Below are 20,654 nucleotides of genomic sequence, written 5' to 3'. Positions count from 1 at the left end.
ACAATCCGGATTTCATAAGACAATTTTCTTTAATTTATTAATATTTTCAGGAAAAAATATAATTGTGCCAAACTTCAGGTTTATAATTTTCTGTGATCATGAGGCGTGTACAAGGAAAGCAAAAGCTATAGTGTTTAAAACAGAAGACACTGAAATGATTACTATTTTACAGCTTTCAGGAACAATGCAAATCAGGAAAAATGATAAAACTCTTTCCTGCAATTTGTGTTTCTCCATCAGTCAGAAAATCATGCCACTTCCATGAAACATCTTCATTAAGAGAGCTGAGTAGATGATTTTGTGGAAAGAAGCAAGTTTAAGCTGCCTTTATTAAAAAAAAAAAGGCCCCACCCCCTATCTTTAGCACTCTTTCCAATGTCAAAAAAACACTTGAACAGGCACTGCCTAACAGGTAGAGAGCTTTAGAGAAGTCGAGCACAACATATTGTTTTCTTTCTTAGTTTAGCAGTGTTAGCTATTATAGATAATGGTGTTACTCTTTCTATGTGATCCAAATGAAGTGAATGAACATTTTTTTTACATTTCCACAGCTGCCAAAAGTAATGTTTATTTTAATTATTCATTTATTCACTGTCTGTAATCATTTTTCCAGTTCAGAGTGGTGGTGGGTCCATATGTTAATTTATGCCACAATTCTGTGCACATGTGGATATGTTTTCAGCAAGCAAGATTTTTTGAATGCACGTGAACTTAACATAGCATACTGTATTAACACTCATGGGTTTCCTAACTTTGCTAAAAGAAAAATGAATGTTGTACTCTAATGAAGAAGTATAGGCATATGTGCTACGACCTACCAATACTCAGAAATATACCTTCTTTTGCTCCACACCTACAGCCATTATAAAATGCCTCCATTTGAGCCAATCCAAAACAATACATGACAAGAGATTTTTGACCTGTACAAATCTGTACATTTGTACAGATATGATTTTATATCTAAATTCTACAGCTCTGAACTTTATTGTGTCTGTTATCAAGACAAAAGGCAGCTGTAGAGTTCAATTCATTTATCATTGCCTGGTTGTCAGTTCTAAAGGATGCAGCGAATTTTTTTCTGGTTTGTGTTTGTTCTATTTCTGGAGTAAAAGTAAAAAATATTGATTACAACATATTACAGTAAAATAAAACTAAACTAACTAAAACACACTAAATTTGGACAAAATAAAATTAACTTTCAAACCTTCCAATGTACAAATCAACAAACCCCCCAAAACAAACATAAAACTGGTGAAAGATTTTGTATAAGAAGAAGTTGTGCGTTTGTACAAATTGGTGTTTGCAGTTAATTTTATAGAAAATGTGAAGCAAAATATGTGTACGTGTTTGTATGAGTGGCTTTAGAAAGGGCACTGCAGAAAAAGTCTGGGAAACACTCTGATCTACTGAATGAGTTTAGAATCATTATGGAATGTATTGAATCGTATTATTATCTGCTCAGGAGTCCATACAATGACAGCTCTGAAACCCACTCAGTCCTAACATGAATATAACAAGACTCAAAAAAGTTTAAAAAATCATAACCAAATCGACTTATTTGTTCAAACAGTTTAAAATGTAAATCTGGAGCATCACTAAGGGACATTAGAGCATCAACTCTGTAATATACAACACTGAATGCATCCCTCACAGTCAACAAACTTTATTACAGTGAGAATTCCAAACAAAGATAAAACATCCCCCCCCCACACACAAACACCCCCCCAACACCCAAAACAAGCAAAAATACACACTGCAAAGGACTAAATAATACAGAAAAAATTATAACCAAAAACAGTTCAATCTCCCAATGTCAGCGCTAAACAATTCCCTACTGAAAAAAAATATATATATATATATTATATATCTAGTGTTTACAAAGTGACCAGTCTATATTTAAACTAAATTAACCCGTTTATAAACTTGTTGTGTGCTGGAGTCTTTTAGACTCACAGGAATTAATGTTAATACCTAAATTTATGTTTATTGGTTTCATAAATGACTGGGCTTTGAGTCAAATATCACTGTGCTACTTTGAAATTTATGTTGGTTTGTTTTTTTCCAAATTCTTGAAACTACTAAACTGCAGGGGGCAGTAGTTCTCCTTCACTCAGACACTAATAAATATTCTGTATTTATAATTTTGAGAGGACTGTACACTATTTACAGCATAAACACTTCAGCATGTGTAACAGTGTGCCCCTCAAGCATCCTGAGCATGGCCTTTAAACATGTTTTGTTAATAAGGCTGAGGCTTTTGGTGGTGGACATGTGAGTGTACAATCCAGACACACTGAACATTCTAAAGTTGGCAATTTTACTCTAACATAATCCTGATAACATATTATTTGAAGCTTTGATTTTTTTAGTTCAGAGATTATGAATATTAGATTGATTTTAACCCTGAAGATAAATTAAATTAAATCAGGTAAATTCTCAGTTAGCAGGAATTTTAAAGATTTAATATAATGTCCAAACACGTGCTTTGAAAAAGAAAAATAGCCCCTCTCTCTCCCTGTCTTTCCCTCTCTCACACACACACACAGACAAACACACACACACATACAAAGGGTCAGTAATGTTTTTGGTCTCTGCACACATATTTCTGGCTCAGGCCCAAAACAGTTTTTTTTTTCATATGTTGGCATATTTTTGGTGTTCAGCAGTACCAGGAGGAGGAGACAGTCACTGTTTATAAATGATTACTGAAAACACTAAACCTTTTGAGGTTTTAGTCAGAAATTTCCAATAAATTCAACTCTGAACATGTAACTTGATCATCAAGTAATAATGCCTGATCAGCAAAATGATCTGAGAGTGAAACAACAATTTCTCTGGATAGTATAATTTAAACACACTACAACTAAGTACAATTGTCTAGCAATGCGTTGAATAATTATAATATTAAATCAATCTCATAATGAGAAATGTAAGGTTGACTCAATTTAGAATGATTTTACTTATGAGCATTTTTTTGCAGCATGATGACATGCATCACTGAGACATGAATTTATGGAGTAGTTTTGAAGACGTTTCTGTTTATTTCAGGAGTTTCCTGAAGGGTATTCATGATTAAAACATGAACCTAGATGCCAGAATTACTCTTCAGTCACTCTTCAGAACACTGACAAATGGCAAAATGTGGCATGTCTTACCATTTGAACCCAGCTTGAGAATGAGTTAATATAACTGTGTGGCATTTATTCATATTAATGTTTTTTTTTTTAAATTTAGAACATTTTTTTTCTTTCAAAGAATACTTTCAGAATTATTTGTTAGAATTCTAGAGTGTAGTTAAAATGGTTTTACTTCAGAAATCAACTAATTCCTTAATTCCTTAAAATGCAGTTCAATCTTTAGAAAAGCAGGTGAAGAAAATTACTCAACAGCAACAACTACAACAAACAGAAACAACAGAGATGCAACAGAGAAGAGGTAACAGTCTGGTCAGTATTTACATTTACATGCAGACAGTAGCCTGATTTCTCAGGTTTACATTATCGGTGTAAAATCCAGTCTCTTCACTGTCCTGTTCATATATGCAGCCCATTTCAGGACACCTAATGATTGTTTGTAAATGATTAATTAAAAGTTTTGGCATTTGGTTATTATCGGGGGAAAAACTGCTCTATCTTTTTTGAATTGTACACATATTATTGGCCTAAGACTATGACTAGAGCAAGTTATTTTAATGAAACTTTGCTGTTTACATAATCAAAGCTTAGGGAGTCTTTAGGCACTCTTACAACACAATGACACATATAGGCTGTTCAGTTTAACACGGCTGCTGTTCAGAGCACCCCAGAGTGGTATGGGTTCAAACTTTTAACAGCTGAAGGTCGTGGGCTTTTTTGAAATACTGATGCTGTAGAAGATTAACATGTGTACTGATTATTTCAGGATTTCTTGGGTTATACACATATTAATTTTGAGTTTTGTTTGAAGTCATTGTTGGCGTGTTGTAGTCTTGAAAACTGGAGTAGCTTACTCACTTTGTATTTCCAGTGATAATCAAACTAAAATCACATGTAAATGTAGTTATTGTCCACTCCAGACAACTCCCTCTTTCTCTGCTTTTAAAAGGTTCTGGCATGGCTTTAAAAGGTTTGCTGTTGGCTCCTCAGGGTTTCCCAGGGTTTTTAGAAGCCTTTGATGATGCAGTATGCCTCCATGGAGGAGAGGGAGATGTAGAGTAGCCACAGGCTGAAGAACAGGCCAGTGGTCAGCCTTTTGGGTGTCCGTGGCCCCCCCAACTCACCACCAATCTCGGGTCTGCGGCGGTACATCAGCACCGCAATGCACACAAAGGCGAAAATTGTGAAGAGTGTTACAGAGAATGCTAGCGTTCCAGGCTGCACTCTGAAATATTCACCATTCCACTGGTGGACCACTGCTGCAATGGACCATGCAACTCCAATCCCCAGGAACACATTCACTGCATTACTGCCAGTCACATTTCCTATAGAGGCATCAGCATACATGTCCTGAACTGCTGCCACTTTACTAGCAAATGTATCTGAGAAAGAGACAGAGTGTACAGAGAGAAAACGAGAAGAGAGTTCTACTTTAACATGAAGCTAAAACATTAACAGCATTCAGATGACTACATTTTCTTTGTCTACATGTATTACTGTTAGAGATTTATAGTGATTTAGTCAAGTTTACTGGATAAACTGTTTTTGATTTACAGAGTTTTCAGTGAACTGCTTATCTAAATGGAGGCATGCCTCAAGGTTCACTTCCTGGGCCTTTTGAATTTGTTGAAACATAGTTTCAACATTTATAAAAAACAATTATGATTATAACAATTATGATTACCTGGGACTGATGTTCCAAGGGCAACAAACACTACAGCGGTGACAGAGTCCTTGAGGCCAATGGTACAGCCAAAATGCGAGGCCAAGTCTCCAATCACTGCAGTGAGCAGTCCGATCATAGAAATAGACACAATAAAGCATGCCCAGCCATTCCAGTAATCAGTCGGCGGAACAAAAGCAAAAAGAATTTTCCAGAACACTGTCAGGAAGTGCATCACATAGTCAAAACAGGACGGGAGCTTCTCTTCACCAGAGTTTTCATCATCATCCTCTCCTGAACAACAAAAAGAACAACACAGTGAAACGACCTAAGTCTGCTGTGTTAAAATACAGCAGTCCTGATAAAAATTTGTTATAAATATGTTATAAATGGCAGACTATTATTACTGAGAGTGATTCTGACTGTTTTTCTTATTCCAACAAACTGAAAACACATCCTTATAGGGCATGCCCCCAAAAATGCCTTAAATCCAAAAAAAACAATCAAATCCTCAACTGAAATAAAATGAACAGTGTGGAAATGCACTACACCCTTAGCTGAAATATATATATATAAATATATATATTTTTATGGTTCTGTTTCTGGTTATGTATATATTAACCCATATCATGTTCAGTGTTGAGCTGTACAGTGGTTAAATCATCCTAGTGTCCAGCTGATTGTGGATTGTTGATATTTGCCTGAGCTAACTGTGATGGCCTCCACAAACTGCTCTCTCCAGCTGTTAGTTCCCACCAGAAGAGCTAGGTTTGTTTTCTTTATCAGTTTATCAACTGTACTCTGGAAAAAAAATAATAAAAGAATTATATTAATGCATTGAAATACTGTGTAAACATATAAGCACTACTCAGTATCATAACTGTAGTTCTAAGTGGGAACTGAATTTTACAGCATGTTAAAGTGTTGTATAAGCCTCCCTTATTTCTTTCCAAAATTTGTCAGATTTTTTTCAAACTCAAACATGTCCCGGCAGATCAAATTAAAGTTGCTGTAAAGTGGGTGGAAAGACTATAAATGAGATTTCTGGCCCAAGAATTACTTCAATTTGTGTATTCTCTGTTGAAATTACAATTACATAAATGTGAGAGAGGTTTCTATTTTAGAAGTAAATGAGAAGCTCTGTAAATGAGAACTTTGATTCCTCATTATTTTTGTTATCATAATCATCTCTCTCTCCTTCTCTCTCTCTTACTCCCACTCTCTCTCCTCTTTGTCCATCACAGATCATCTGCCTCAAACAGAACTACAGATATGTCCCTCAGTTAATAATATTGCTATCACAAAACCTATCAAAATCCGAAAAAACTAATTTAAATCAGAAATGTGATATAAGCCAAGCTGCTCTGGGTCAGTTACATAATATTTCAGCAAACATTCCTCAGAATATTATACAAACACGTTTTGTATGACATATAAATTAGACACTATAATTAGTTAAAAAAATATCCTGTAGGGAGTTCTATTTTAAAAAACCATTGAATCTTAAATTGAAAGTGATGTCAGAACTGAGGGGGTATGTCTGCAGGCTGTATGCCTGTGGGAGGTACAACTCCAAGTGTGAAGGACAACCTAACCCTAAACCTATCTCTAACCATAACCTCTCACTTGCCAATATCCGCCTACTTCCTTTGTATGTCCCTTCCACATGCTTCCACAGGTCCAGCCCACTTTCTGGTCTCTGGCCTGTAGAGATATGAAGTTGTCCAAACCTGATTGACTTAACAGTGAGTGGCACTTGGAAGAAAGGTTGATGAAGACAACTACGAGGAGAGATTCAAAGAATCCTACATACTTTTATAGGTTCTGTGTTGGATTCTGGTCCATTAGTGTTTACATAGTTTCCAGCTGAATTTCTAGCCAATGAGGAGTAACCTCTTTGATCATCAGTTCATTTCTCATCTCACGAGCAGAAAAGTAGCTGTAATGCCTGGGTCTGAAAACTGCAGTATCTCCCGTGTCTCTGATATTTCTTTAGATGGACCACAGTGATGAAAACAAGGAAAAAGGGAACTAAGCAAGCCTAGTGTCACAGAGGCGTTTCTGGCATTTCAAAACAGGAAAGCCCAAATTACATACCCTTGTCATTAAAAGGTCTAGAGAAGCTTTGGTACGTCATAGCAATGTCTTTGTTTACATGTGGTTTTTATTATGGGATTGTGTTGTACAGAAAAGATGGAGGGCAGGACTAATTAATGCAGAAATGAAAAAAGGAGCAAAAAAAAGTTTTTTTTGTTCAATTTATTTAAAAATAAATACTATATGATCTACCACCAAGGACAAAGATAAGGAATATTTTGTTGAAATTAAGAAATACAATTACTTATTTATTCAATGTTACAGGTTACAGTAAATCATGTGAGGTTATGCACAGCTATATGGAGTTTTATAAACACACTAACGACACAAAATATCTCCCCACCTCTTCCCTTTACAATGTTTCAGGCAAAGACACACACTAACATGAAATAAGACAATCTCCAGGGTCCTCCTCACTCTGTGAGATATATGTGTGTAAATGTTGCAGAGTTCTGAGCCGAACAGTGGAAAAATGTAACTAACGCAAAGCCAAACACAGCCCCAGAATACATACGGAGCATGTTTCTGTTTAATTTTCTATTATTTATTTACATGAAACTTTATATGAAAATGACCCTGTTCTGCTCCACTGGGCGATAATGCTGTATGTGAGGCTCTGAGCTCTTTCTTGAGTTACTGAACCTTGACTAAGCCATGGTTTGTGCTGAAAAACTTACTCTTTTTCTGGTTCAAAATTTAGTTCACAAACTGGAACCATTCCAGTTCCTTGTTGATGGAAAAGCACTATGTTTCAACATTAGGAGTCAGTCAGTCAGTAAGAGAAAATGTCTCTTCTAGGCCAACATGGTAGGCAGTCCGGCAAAAAAAAAAATTACCTTAAACTCATAGGACTCCTCTATGACCACCTCCAGCCGAGAGATCTCCCCAAGAGTCGGACGCCCCATCTCTGCTATCCTCCTCTCATCCTTCTCTTTCTCAGATAAAATATTCTCATCTACAGAGAGAGAGAGAGAGAGAGAGAAAACAATTAATGAGGGTAGCCAGTAGTGTATGGAAGCATATCAGTACAAAAAAATATGTAAATTTAATATGATAAAATATGGTGTATGAAATCAACACAATTTTAAAATCTACAATTATAATTAAATGAGATAGTTATTTTCCCTAACTACATGTACAAATATGTATCATTGAGGGTACCACCACAGAAGCAGCAAAAGGTACCACCACATTGACACATTTTATGACCGTGTAAGTTTGAACTTGATTTCCCACTCATACATGCAAATATGGTCTCAAAATAAAAATTCTTATTCAGTCATTCCATTTACATTTGCAGTTTCATGGACTGTTACATTTAATTTACACACAGAATTAAAAGTTTTAAGAGTATTTTTATTTAAATGAAAATGTATTACACAATTTAAATTAACGTTTCATTTGATCATGCAACAAATGTGTCAAACTGATAATTAACCTGATATGCCATTACCCTCAATTACAATGTAACTGTACAATTGTAATTTTTGTACTCACCGGCATGCTAGAAAGATGGCTAAATTGTCATTTTAAACAGGAAACAACTTTTTTGTCATTTTAAACTACATTCTGGCGCCTCAAAACACCCACAACAAAAATGTACAGCTGCGCCTTTCAAGGTGGAACTGCCTTTTATTATTTCTCCATTCCACCTTAAATGGTGTGGCTGTAGAACGGAACTATTGCAATGTTTAAAGTGGAATGGAAAATTGGAGACAAATTCTAGGCTTTGTTTTCATAAAGCAGAAACTGGTTACGGTTTCGATTAAACATTTTCCCACGGAGTCACGTATAAACATTAAGCATCACAAGTGGCTCTATTTCTCTTCATCTCCCCTGCTAAGGTAAGCATAACAGAACTTATTGAAACCTATTGGCTTATGGACAATAAACTAAAGCTGTCAAGTTGTTATGTCATTTGAATTGAAGCATTTAATAAATATTCATTCATTATCTGTAACCGCTTATCCAGATTCACTGGGCACAAGGCGGGAACACACCTTGGAGGGGGCGCCAGTCATTCACAGGGCAACACACACTCACACCTATGGACACTTTTTTGAGTCGCTAATCCACCTACCACGTGTGTTTTTGGACTGTGGGAGGAAACCCATGCAGACACAGGGAGAACACACCTGCTCCTCACAAACAGTCACCCGGAGTGGGACTTGAACCCACAACCTCCAGGTCTCGGTGTGACTGCGACACTACCAGCTGTGCTACTGTGTTGCCCCATTTAATAATTCTGTTCAATTCATTGACTGATTCTTTCACAACTCACTCTATGGGAGTCTGTCTATATAAATATTATGATAAATAATAATCCAAACAGCGTTTCACTAAATATTCAGATTTTATTCTCTGAATTTTTCCGACTTTATTCTTGGAATGATTCTGAATTTATTCTAAGAATTTTGACTTTATTCTCAGAATCTTATTGACTATTATTTTTTTTTTCAATGCTGTGGCCCTAAAATCCCATATGAAAGGTGGTGGTCACTGCTGATTGTGGAGAGGAAATAAAAAGCTGTTTTTGTGTTGTAGATGTAGAGACAGATGCCAAAATATTTTCCATCACTTTGTTTATACTTCATATACTTTAGGAAGCATTTTGAAATATAACTGGAATGTCAGTAATGATCAATATTCTGGATATCAAAAATACCAAGAGAGCTGATGATAATCCAAAAACTGTTTATATAATATCAACAGACATCTAAATATGAGAACATACATGAAAACAGTAAATGAAAATGTAAATGAATGGATGAATGAATGAATGAATGAATGAATGAATGAATGAATGAATGAATGAAAGTAAAATGGAGTGATACCTGTGATGCTGATGATGGAGGAGGGGAGGGGGTTATCTCTGCCCTGAACTTTTCGATACACATCTCTCCCTGGACAGACACACAAAAAACACACACGTCTTTGAAAATGTCTTCAACAAAAAAGCTAGAATTTTACAGTTTTTTAAAAAACCCACTACAAGTGCACACAAACACATACACACACACACAGAGAGAGAGAGAGAGAGAGAGAGAGAGAGAGAGAGAGAGAGAGAGAGACAGTCACAGTGGTTCACAGAGTTCACTCAGACAGGTTAAGTCATTGGAGTTATATTGTCTTGCAGGGTGTGTGTGTGTGTGTGTGTGTGTATGTACCAGTATTATGCAACAGTGTTTGGATCCAAACAATGTTTACATATTCCCTTTGAGGACATCTTTTAGGTTTAGTGTCAGTGTATGGGTTAGGGTTAGGCTATTGTGTTTGTATGTGGTTTGGGACATATGACATTATTGGAAGACTATATAATGTCCCTGTTTGTGTGTGTGTGTGTGTGTGGGTGTGTGTGTGTGTGTGTCTGTGTGGTGGGGGACAGTTGAAGGTATGTCATCGGATTCAAAAAGTCAGCAAGAAGGAAAACCACTTTGCAGCAGGAAAAAAACACCTTGTGCGCAAAAAAGAGAACTGCTCGTTCAAAGAAAACATTTGCATAGAACTGCTTGTGTGTGAGGTAAATTAGACCTGCGTTTAAGCCAGCTGTCTGCCTTTCACCAAAACATGATTAAAATACCCGCTATTTCTTTAAGTAAGATTGACTGCTTTATAAAATACTTCTGTCCATTTTCATGTACAAGTGGAAGTTATCCTTTAACCAAGTCTATTTTCCTTGTGCAAAGTGATTTTCCTCATTTGCGAGTTGTGAATTTGATTTGATGTCATTTGAGGACAGCAGAATCAAGCTGAGTTCACAAAAGCCCACACAACATGCACAAACAACAAACGTGTGCTCCACACACACATACACACACAGATTCACACACACACACACACACACACACACACACACAAACAAACACACAAACTCTCTCATGCCATTAGCTCACTTTCTACACTGACTACTTGACTCTGTTACATAATTTAGCCATGCAGTTAGCACCATGTTAAGTGGTGAGATGTGAGCTGGTATATGTGAGCTACAATAGCTATATCTCTTGTGTAAAATTTGAAGGCCTGGAAAGTAGGCAGAAATGCCACATTTTTACCCTAAAATCAGTGTAATTGTTTTCATGCGTAAAGAGTTGCATTGTTTCCCCAAAAGCTTTATTTTAGCCTGTTCAAAGTTACTGTAAAAGCATTCAGGGACATTATCTTACAGTCTGCATGAGCAGAGAGGTCTGTAGCACACAGTATACTGTAAAGATTTCAGTGATCATATATTGTATATAGTATTAAATATTTAAGTAGACAGCAGTGAAGCAGTGTATGTGGTCAGTTACTCCTGAGTCACTCACAGGATTAAATTCACTTTCAGCCAAAACCCAAATTTAATTGCTTACCAAAGAGCTGCTTATCTATTAAACATCAACACAAAAAATGCCACAACGTCAGCCAGGCCAGTTAGCATCAGCGCTAATCAGCTATTTTAGCTTAAAACTAATCATACCTGTTTTCACGAAGCCCCCTACAACCACAAAACAACACACATTAGAACCACATACACTTACTTTATTTACTAATTTAATTTAATCTTTTTAATAGAAAGGGGAGGGTGTTCTAATAAAATGGCTAATGTGGGGAAATAGAAGAGGAGAATTAATGTGGCCAGTGAGTGGGTGAAAGGGACGTATCTGATAAAGTGGCCTGTGTAGGAAGGGGTTTCTAGTGAGTGGTAGTGGAGGGGAGATATTTTGTAATAAACTGAATGTTAATAGGGGTTGTGGGGGTTTTATTAAAGATGTTAAAGGGATTTTTCTTACAAAGTGGCCAGACTTGTGAGGTAGAAAGATTTCCAGTGGTCTGTGTGTGAAAGTTGAGTGGAGGATGTTTCTAGCCAGTGTGTGAATGCAGAGATGAAGGGATGAACGGGTGAATGCAGTAAAAGAGAAGATCTTACCACACTCATGAAGCAACACAGCTGAACCAGAAAAAATGGAAAGATGAAAAAAAGAAAACAGAAGAAGGGAAATGAGAATGAATACGAAAAATAGGCTGACAGACAGCTGGTGTGTGTGTGTGTGTGTTTATGTGTGTTTATTATAAAGCTGCTGGTGATTCAATGTGGCCTTCAGCTTCAGGTGAAAGTAATAAAGAGGAAGTTAATAAATCTCTGCCTTTATCTTTAATCCACTCGTGAAGTTGTTGGTGTCATTGGAGGTCCTGAATGGAACCGTGTGTGTGTGTGTGTTAGTGTGTGTATGACATCAGAACCACAGCTGTGTTTGTGTGATGATCCGAGTCCTGATTACTGTTACTGCACATTACAGGATTATTCATCATTCTCGTGACAGTGTGTTATGTGTAACACTTATCTGAACCATTTTACATCCATTCACTGTGTCTGATTTTAACAAAAATGCATGTCAGCACCATTTTACTTTAACTGGCACTAAAATCTACGAATGTGTTTTCCTTCTCCTGTACAGTTTCTATTTTGTAGACAAGATGTTTTGGTCTGACATTGATTGCAAACATATATACACTAAATTGCAACCAAATAAAAAAACTGTTAAACATGAAGTGAATAACACTGATGATCTCATTATGTTAGCACTATGTCGGTGGGATATTTTAAGCAGCATTGCAGGAATCTGTTCCTGATAGGTGCCATTTTAATGAGACAATTAATGTTATGCACTTCACCTGTCTGTGGATTAATCTTGTAGCTCATGAATGTAAAGTGTATGGTTGTGTTGTCATTGCTGTAGAATGGTTTGGACAGTGGACAGAGATCAAGTAACAACAAACATAATTTATATTATTTTAGTCATTAACCGTTCACATATGTCCTTGAATTTTCCTCCATATATGTATCTGTGGTGTAAGAATTAAAGAGCCAGTAGAGGCTGATTCTGAGTGAAGAAGAGTAGGAAGAGCACAGGAGGAAGAGAACACAATTAAGCAGAAGGAAGCTGCAGAAGAAAAAGGAAGCATTTTTCTTTTTGTTTAAAGACGTTTCTGCTCTCTTTCACCTGTCCATCCTCTCCTCTTCCACTCGGGATCCTGCAGCTGCAGGTAGAACCTGGAATTCCTGACGTACTCGTCATGGTCAACTATTCTAATCTTAATGGACTTCCTGCGAGTGGGAGACACAGAGGAACAACTGAGAACACCAGAGAATACTGTTCTCATTAGTGTCTGCTCTGAGGAAAAAATATTGTTTGGCAAAAATGGTTTCTCAATTCGGCTCAAACTGTTTTTGCCCAGGTTGTGCTGTTTTTTTCAAATCTGAATTTACCCAATTCTGAATTTCCTCAAAATATATTCAACCATCCAAGACGTGTTCAGTGTCTGAAGTTTGCTACTGTAAATATAGGTAAATGTAACTAACACCTAATAGAGGCTATTCACAACAATTAAAGAAGAGTTTATTAGATATTATTATTAAACTTCAATTACCTGTTATTTACATTATCCTGAAATCTCCAGTGTAAAACTGCACAAAATCTTACTTCAGTCATTAAACGTGTCTTTGATCAAATGTATTTGGGAAGAAAAGGGAAAAGTTAAATAAATAAATAAATAAATAAATAAATAAATAAATAAATAAATAAAAAAGGCTTTATGTAAAATGTTAGGAGGTAAAGGCTGTGCCATATCAGCTGTGTCCATTAGGTGGCGCCGGACCGCACTTTTAGAGCAGCACACCTTTCCTTTCACTCATCTCCAGCATTCGCGGCTCTCCAATCTCCAGGAAGAAGTCCTTGTTCTTTTCATATTCCTCATCGTCGATAATATTGATCTGAATAGATTTGCTGAAAGAGACCGAAACAGAAACAAAGAGCGAGACAAAGACAGACAGAGAGAGAGAGAGAGAGAGAGAGAGAGAGAGGGAGAGAGAGGGAGAGAGAGAGAGAGAGAGAGACAGTTGCAGAAGTGAGACTGGTGTGAGGAAATAACAGCTATAAAGGTGTGAAAGACAAGTGTGATCATTAAGGCATGCAGCTAGCACCGTGTTTTTGTGTCAGAATTACTACGTCAGACTACAAAATTGTTGATGTGCATTTCAGTTCAATTTTATAATCAGTTCCTTTTCATGTCATTTATTGATTCATACTGATTGGTGAATTCCCTCCCCCAAACTCCTGAGCCTATCCATTTATTTCTGTAAGAGATGCACACATTGGCTAGCATTGTGCTGAGTCATGGTCTAAAGAGATGACCACCAAAGAGAGAGAGATGAATTTTGTATTGTGTGTTATATAACTGCAGACAGAAGATGTGATTGAAGTTGGTTGAAAATGTAACAGTTTTAGTACTGATAATCTGAGGAATGGTAATCAGAGTGCTTTTCATTACGGCAGTGAAAAGCCTGAGAGCTGGGAATTTAAGTGTTGGTAATCAGACTATTGATAATCAGAGTAAATAACCAGATTACTGATAAGCTTGTTAATGGAATTCTGAGAAGTCTAAATACACTGAAATAAATACTGAAACCTAGTAGACTAATTGATGTTTAGGAAGAGATTCCTTTGAGACTGAAGCCATGGAAAGTATGAGTTCATATTAGCTTTCAAAACAAACAGGAGCAAGAGAGCAAGAGTAAGATGTGAAAGAGAGACATACTTACAACTCTGAAGTAAGAAAATATTTTAAAAGAAAAAGTCAACACATAATTAATGAACTATGTAACATTGCTGTTTTCAGTCTCTGAGAGTTTACATTTTAAAGTAAATTAAAGAAATAATTCTAGAGTTTTCTGCACCTCACTGATGCAGGAGTAAATGTTTATTTCTCAAGATATTATAGAAAGTTGGAGAGGAACTGTGGGAAAAAGTTTTATCTTTAAAAGCACAATAGTACACAGCAATACACCCAAATATGGGTCTATGAGACTCCCATGTTACTGGGCTGTCCACATTTATCCAATACAGAGAGTTCACCTTGGCACCCAACCTACACAGAGCTCATGATTTTCTTGAACCCACCTTGCCCATGTTCAACCCATGTGGACCACACTAAGGAGTGATGTTTGGGGCAAGGAAAATCCTCCAGAATAAACATCATCCTGCATTACATAACTGTTCTGTTTTTAAAAAATTCACATTTGAACACATTAAGCAAATCTGACCTACAACTGTCAAGTGTCTGAGAAATTCAGGATATTATTTATATTGTTTCATAAATCAAAATTATTGTCCTACTCCTTTGTGATGGTCTCTTCCTGCAGTATCCTCCCTGCGCACTAATCATGTGGACTATTAAAAATAGTTTCAGCGTAAAGAATGTAGTCAGTGTGTGATTTATATTATTCTGAGCTCCACTTAGTCTTTATATGGAGCTCCAACTTTAAACAGAGCCCTGACTTGACTCACTTCAAACCTTTTTGTCTTTTAGTCTATCTGTGAATGTCCCACCATTAATCAGCTGGACAAACCGGGCCCTTTTCCATTTGGCGCTGTTTGATTCTGGGCCTCGTTCCTCTGTGTTTATGTTTGGAGACTGTATCTGCTGTTGTTATAACCTCTTTATAACCTCACTTTGTTGCATGGAAAATGTCTCAGAGTCATGTGACCCGGCAGTAAACGATGCGACGGCGTGTTCCTTAAGAGGAGACGAACCTCAGTGACTGTTCACCATCAAACCCACCGTTCACTGAGAAAAGGGACAACCAACATCCAAAGCTCACTGGACGACAGACAACTCCCAGCTGTGGAAACATACCATTGTAGACTAGACTTCAGCCTTAAAACAGCAGTCAGCCATTTTTTCCACCAAAGGATTATGAAAGTGATTATCTATTTTTTTCAGTGCAATTTATGACATGAAGAATAAGCTTGTTGTAGTCTATAGGTTATACGGTTTATCCTTTATAGAAGAGGTCCCCTGCATGTGGGTGGCCTTTTTTAAAATCTATGATTTCATCTGGCCTCTAGGTGTTTGAATATAATATTTGTTTGAAAGATATTTTAAAATTATGTGGTTCTGTTCCTTGACCCAGTATTAGCAACAATGACTTAGACCATGTGCTGTATATGAATATATAACTATATTATTCTAGCTGACTAAAAATGGTTTCATAGACCAATGTACAATACATTTCGTGAGCGCAGAAACCATTTTTTATGACCTACACTGTGCCTTACAAGGAGATATTTTATAAAATTCAGCATTGGTTTTGCTGCAGTGTGTAAGCATCACCAGTCCTCTTTAGACAAGAGTCGTTTTATTCAAATTTAAGACAAAACAGAATTCAGACACAGTTGTGATGAAATATTATCCTCCATGAATCTGTCACACTCTAATAGCACAGTATGGTCAGATTATTTACTCTGTTAATAGGTTGAAAAAAAATCAGACAAAATGTGTTTGGCTTGTGCTTGAACAAAGCCGCAGAATAAAATATGTATATGAAGCTTGTATATGGTCTGGCATGAACACCTCACATATTCAGTAACAAGAGCAGAGTTTGAATTGGAGGCTAATGTGCTTATAGTTTTCTAATAGATCCTTTGACAAAAATGTTAATATGGCTAACAGATGATAATAGCTTTTTCCTCCTCACTATGAAAAACAGTGGGATGTGCATGTACCAAGGATTATGGAACTGGAAATATGTAAAGAGGGACAGTCTAGCCATTCACTCACAATAGAATATTTAAACATTTTTAATTCATGTACTAATTAGTGATAATGGTTTTTATTATATAATGGCAAGATTAAATTTTTAACATGAATAATATCTACATATTTAGTGTTGATCTCCAAGTGGAATTATGCTGCAGTTGTGTTTTGTTTGCTTTACTTTGAAAAGATGTAATTAAATGACATGACCAAACCTGGAAAAACGAGTTTGGTAAAATACACTTCCACCCAAATCTGGAGCTGGAGTCACTTGTTTTGCAGTTGGTTAGTCTGGTATTTTTGATCTTGAGTCATGAGTCATGTTCCATGGGTCAGACGAGGTTATGTCTTAACGTTGTCAGAATCTAGTTCCAAAAATTAATTGACTCACAGCTCAAATTTCTTTTACCTCATTCCTGTATTTATTTTTTTTTCTTGTGAGGCTTTGAGTCAGACCATCATCCTGAATGTGACATTTAGTTGATGCCTTGCTCCTCTGGCACTTCAGTGGATGATATAAGACTGAGTCACGTCATCCCTCCAGTCTGGGGGGTTGGGGTTGGGGATGGAGTGGGGTTGTGTGTGTGTGTGGGGGGGGGGGATTAGGACATTCTGTGTTTTGTAAGATTGTTGGTAAAATTTCCTTCTGTGCTAGGGTTCTCCATATATGCACTTTTCTGTTAACATCCAAAAACATTTTCTTCTGTGGAAGTATACCAGTTAACTCCTTTTCCTCAATTCATACTTAGTTCCTAATTTCCTTTCTTTAGAAGTGTGTTGTTAAGCTGCTTTGTGATTGGGTCTCACCACTGTGTTCAGACCATTAGATTTTTCATTTTAGACCACAGTGATCCAAAATTAGAATAGGATGGTACACACTTCAGTGCCTCTGCTGATTGATGTTGAATGTAATATGTTCCATTGACCAAAGTACAACTTACTCTGGACTTAAGGACTCTAAAGAGCTCATACTTTTGTGCTTAAAATCAAGTTGTTTGGTGGAAAGTACTTTTACTATTACTACAATCATTATTTTAACTGTACTGCTATTGAAGGGTGGGTTTAGGACACTCTACACATCTCTGGCTATAGTGTGGATCAGGTCTTTATCAACAGCAAGAAGAATCATTATCTACAACAAGTCTCTGTTGTTGTTGTGTGTGTGTTTTTGTGTCATTTTCCTCTCCACCAATCTCCCTCCATTTTTCAGGAGTGGAATATTTCCTTGCCTGCAGGATGTAGCATCTGCTAAAGGTCACGCTAACACTGACACATCCAACGACCCCTGGCTAAACATCCACATACACTCAATATCTACACAAACACCGCTCAGGAATGTCTGGGACACGGTAACGCAAACCACAGGAGTGAAAGCAGAGGAAGGGAGAACGAGATGAAGTGCAGAGAGAGTTTATGACGAAAACAAGCAAGAGCAGCAATATAGCACACAAGATTTAGGAACACTGAGGGGAAATAGGTTAAGGTTATGACAGCTGAGAGATAAAAAAAAATCTGCTTCACAATCAGTAAATAATGCTGATCTCACTAATATGGTTTATTGTTTAATATGGTGTGTGTAGTATATGGGTTTGAATTTTGACTTTATTTTTTGTTGCGTTAAGAACCTTTTACTTATATGATTTGGGATAAAACCTGAAGGACAGCATTTATTAGACTGCACATCAACCTGTATGTGACTTTCATGACAAGTATTATATTTTCTGGAATGTGTTATCATCTAGAATCAACATAATTTTATGACAGTTAAGCTGTTGGAAGACTTACGAAATCTCATCGTTTTGAAACTCCAGGGCTCCATGAGTATCCTCGAAGTCCTCTCCTCCTCCTTTGGCTGTCCCCTCAGTGGTTTTGTAGGGCACTACCACGACCCCCCTGGCTCCAGACGTCCGGACCACTTTCACCTCCATCACTCCAACACTTTCACTGACATGGACCACTGGCTCCTCGAAGGCAAAGATCCCCGCATGATCATCATCAAAGATGGTGACTGTGGCAGTAGAGGGAAGGCCAAGACCTGCCGGTATGTCCACTCGGTTTGAGAGCAGCTTCCCATCATCATTGCCCTCACAGAGGACCTTCACGTTACTGAGATGAACAAGGAAATGCTCATCTTCCTCAAAGATGTCATCATCGATGATGTCCACTCGAATCTCCTTCTCAGTCTCACCTGGTTTGAAGATGATGATTCCCTCAGTGAACTTGTAATCCGATCCTGCGTTTGCGGTGCCATCTTCGGTGTGAAAGTTTACAGACACAGTGCTGGTCAGGTCTCCTCCACGTCGCACTACATTCAGAGCAACTGAGCCACAGTTTTCCAGACATTGATAGTTTCCTGGGTCAAAGAAGATCTTCGAGGTGAAGTCATTTTCTGAAACCTCTGAGCGGAGTTCATGTGTACAGATTGCTTTCCTTGCCTGATCTGCTGCATGTTTCTTCAGGATGTTTCCAGCACCTGTCATTAGCCTGGTGGCCTGGCAGCGGTAGAAAGCACGACTCTTCTGTTGCTGACTTAGAAACTGGTAGTTTGCAAGCTCAATGAGTTGCTCCATCTCTTTTTCTGGATGCTTCTGTTTCAGTTCTTTTAAAATCCTGGCCACCTCCCTTCTGGTCTCTTCCTCGTCCATGTCTCTGTTGTCTGAATTCAATGCACCATCCAGGAATTCCTCTCCATGTGAGTTAAGCATTGCTCCAACCATTTCAAGGTCTGCTTTGGACTGGAGTTCTGGCTCTCCCTCAGTTTCAATGATCATTCCCCTCTGCTTTCCGACTCTGTAGCGTTTATAAACATATTTATAGAACAGAAGCCTGCGGTCAGCAACCCATGCAAAAATCACACAGATGGGGAAAAAGAAAAGAGTGAGGAGCCCTTCCCACACCTCCACTACACCTGGTGATATCACAGCCAGAATCATGTAGAGCCAAGTGTAGGCGAAGATGCTCCATGCCGCCGTTACGAAGAACACTCGGAGATGCTTGACCTTGCGATGGTCTCCGTCAGGAATCACAGACACACACAAACCGATGATGACGAACATGTTAAAAGCTGCACTGCCCACGATGGTGTTCGGCCCCAGTTCACCTGCATCAAAGTTGTGTCCACAGACTTCCACCACAGAGAGGAGGATCTCCGGAGCTGAGGACCCCAGTGCCATCAGGGTAAGGTTGGACACAGTCTCATTCCAGATGCGGACTGTCGTGGTTGTGGTTTCTCCGTTGGGCTTCTTTATGGTGATTTCTTTCTCCTGAGATGTGATAACCTCAATGGATGCCATAAAACGGTCCGCAATGATGGATACACCCAGGAACATGTAGGCCAGCCCCACAAAGTACACAGTAGCTCTTGCTAGCTTGTCTGCAAATGATGGGTTTTCTGGAGTCCACACCGGCAGGATCACACCCTCCTTACACTCATAACTTCCAGAGCATGTTCCAGAGTTGTTTGCTGAAGATGAACCTTCATCCAGTTTAGAGCCTCCAGCAGAAACATGGTGAATATGTGACAGAAGAAAGAAGAAGATGAGCAAGAAAGCCTGGGAGATGGAAATATGTGACTGGCCCATTGTCCTGAAAGTATTCTGTCCCTTTACTTTTCCCTGTGTAGAAGGAATAGAAAAGACACTGATTACAAAATGCAAATATATACTGATTTTCTTCAACACTGTGCTTGTTATAATGATATTCAAAAAACAACAATCCTATTAATTCACTTTCTCTGTATAATAAAAAACATATAGTGAATGCAGAGTGCATTACTGAATGGTGATACAGTCAGACCAGTTAAGGTTATGGTAAGCGTCCATGAAATGATTGGAACCACGGTAACAAAGTCTCTCTCTCTCTCTCTCTCTCTCTCTCTCTCTCTCTCTCTCTCTCTCTCTCTCTCTCTCACACTATTTATGTGTGTGTGTGTGTGTGTGTGTTAGAAACGCCAGTCAGCTTTCTCCTCGAATATCTTCAGCTCCTGGCTCAGGGACAAAGGAGAGGTGCTGGGACATGATGACATCACCGATGAGGCACACCCCTGCCCTACCATTCTCTCAACATGTCTGGATCTGACCTCTGAACTCCCTGTCCTCAAATCAGTCCAGCGCCACACAACAGAAACTCTCAAAACACATGGGTTGTAAATTTATGTTAACCTTTTCAAATTTATTTAATCACCTAACTAA

At 37.8% G+C, this 20,654-nt stretch overlaps 1 protein-coding gene across 5 annotated transcripts; it reads right to left on the bottom strand.

Annotated features, from left to right (window-relative positions):
• Nucleotides 1-1,746: 1,746 nt before the first annotated feature.
• Nucleotides 1,747-20,060, bottom strand: LOC136678655 (sodium/calcium exchanger 1-like). 5 transcript variants are annotated; one of them, XM_066656742.1, is made up of 10 exons: nt 18,250-20,060; nt 13,549-13,655; nt 11,798-11,818; nt 11,348-11,365; nt 11,241-11,255; nt 9,729-9,797; nt 7,731-7,849; nt 5,499-5,598; nt 4,819-5,091; nt 1,747-4,516 (listed from the first exon to the last, which is right to left on the bottom strand). In XM_066656742.1, the coding sequence occupies exons 1-10, from the start codon at nt 20,043-20,045 to the stop codon at nt 4,140-4,142; spliced, it is 2,895 nt and encodes a 964-aa protein (XP_066512839.1). In that variant the 5' UTR covers nt 20,046-20,060; the 3' UTR covers nt 1,747-4,139. The 5 variants fall into 5 exon arrangements, with proteins under 5 accessions (XP_066512839.1, XP_066512834.1, XP_066512835.1 ...); XM_066656737.1 differs by lacking the exons at nt 11,798-11,818; nt 13,549-13,655; nt 18,250-20,060 and adding exons at nt 12,873-12,976; nt 13,300-13,368; XM_066656738.1 differs by lacking the exons at nt 11,241-11,255; nt 11,798-11,818; nt 13,549-13,655; nt 18,250-20,060 and adding exons at nt 12,873-12,976; nt 13,300-13,368.
• Between the last annotated feature and the right edge of the window lie 594 nt (nt 20,061-20,654).

This window comes from Hoplias malabaricus, chromosome Y (genome assembly GCF_029633855.1).
Source record: "Hoplias malabaricus isolate fHopMal1 chromosome Y, fHopMal1.hap1, whole genome shotgun sequence".
NCBI lineage: Eukaryota > Metazoa > Chordata > Actinopteri > Characiformes > Erythrinidae > Hoplias > Hoplias malabaricus.
Note: the sequence above shows the minus strand (reverse complement) of the source record. Positions and strands in the feature narration are given on the sequence as shown.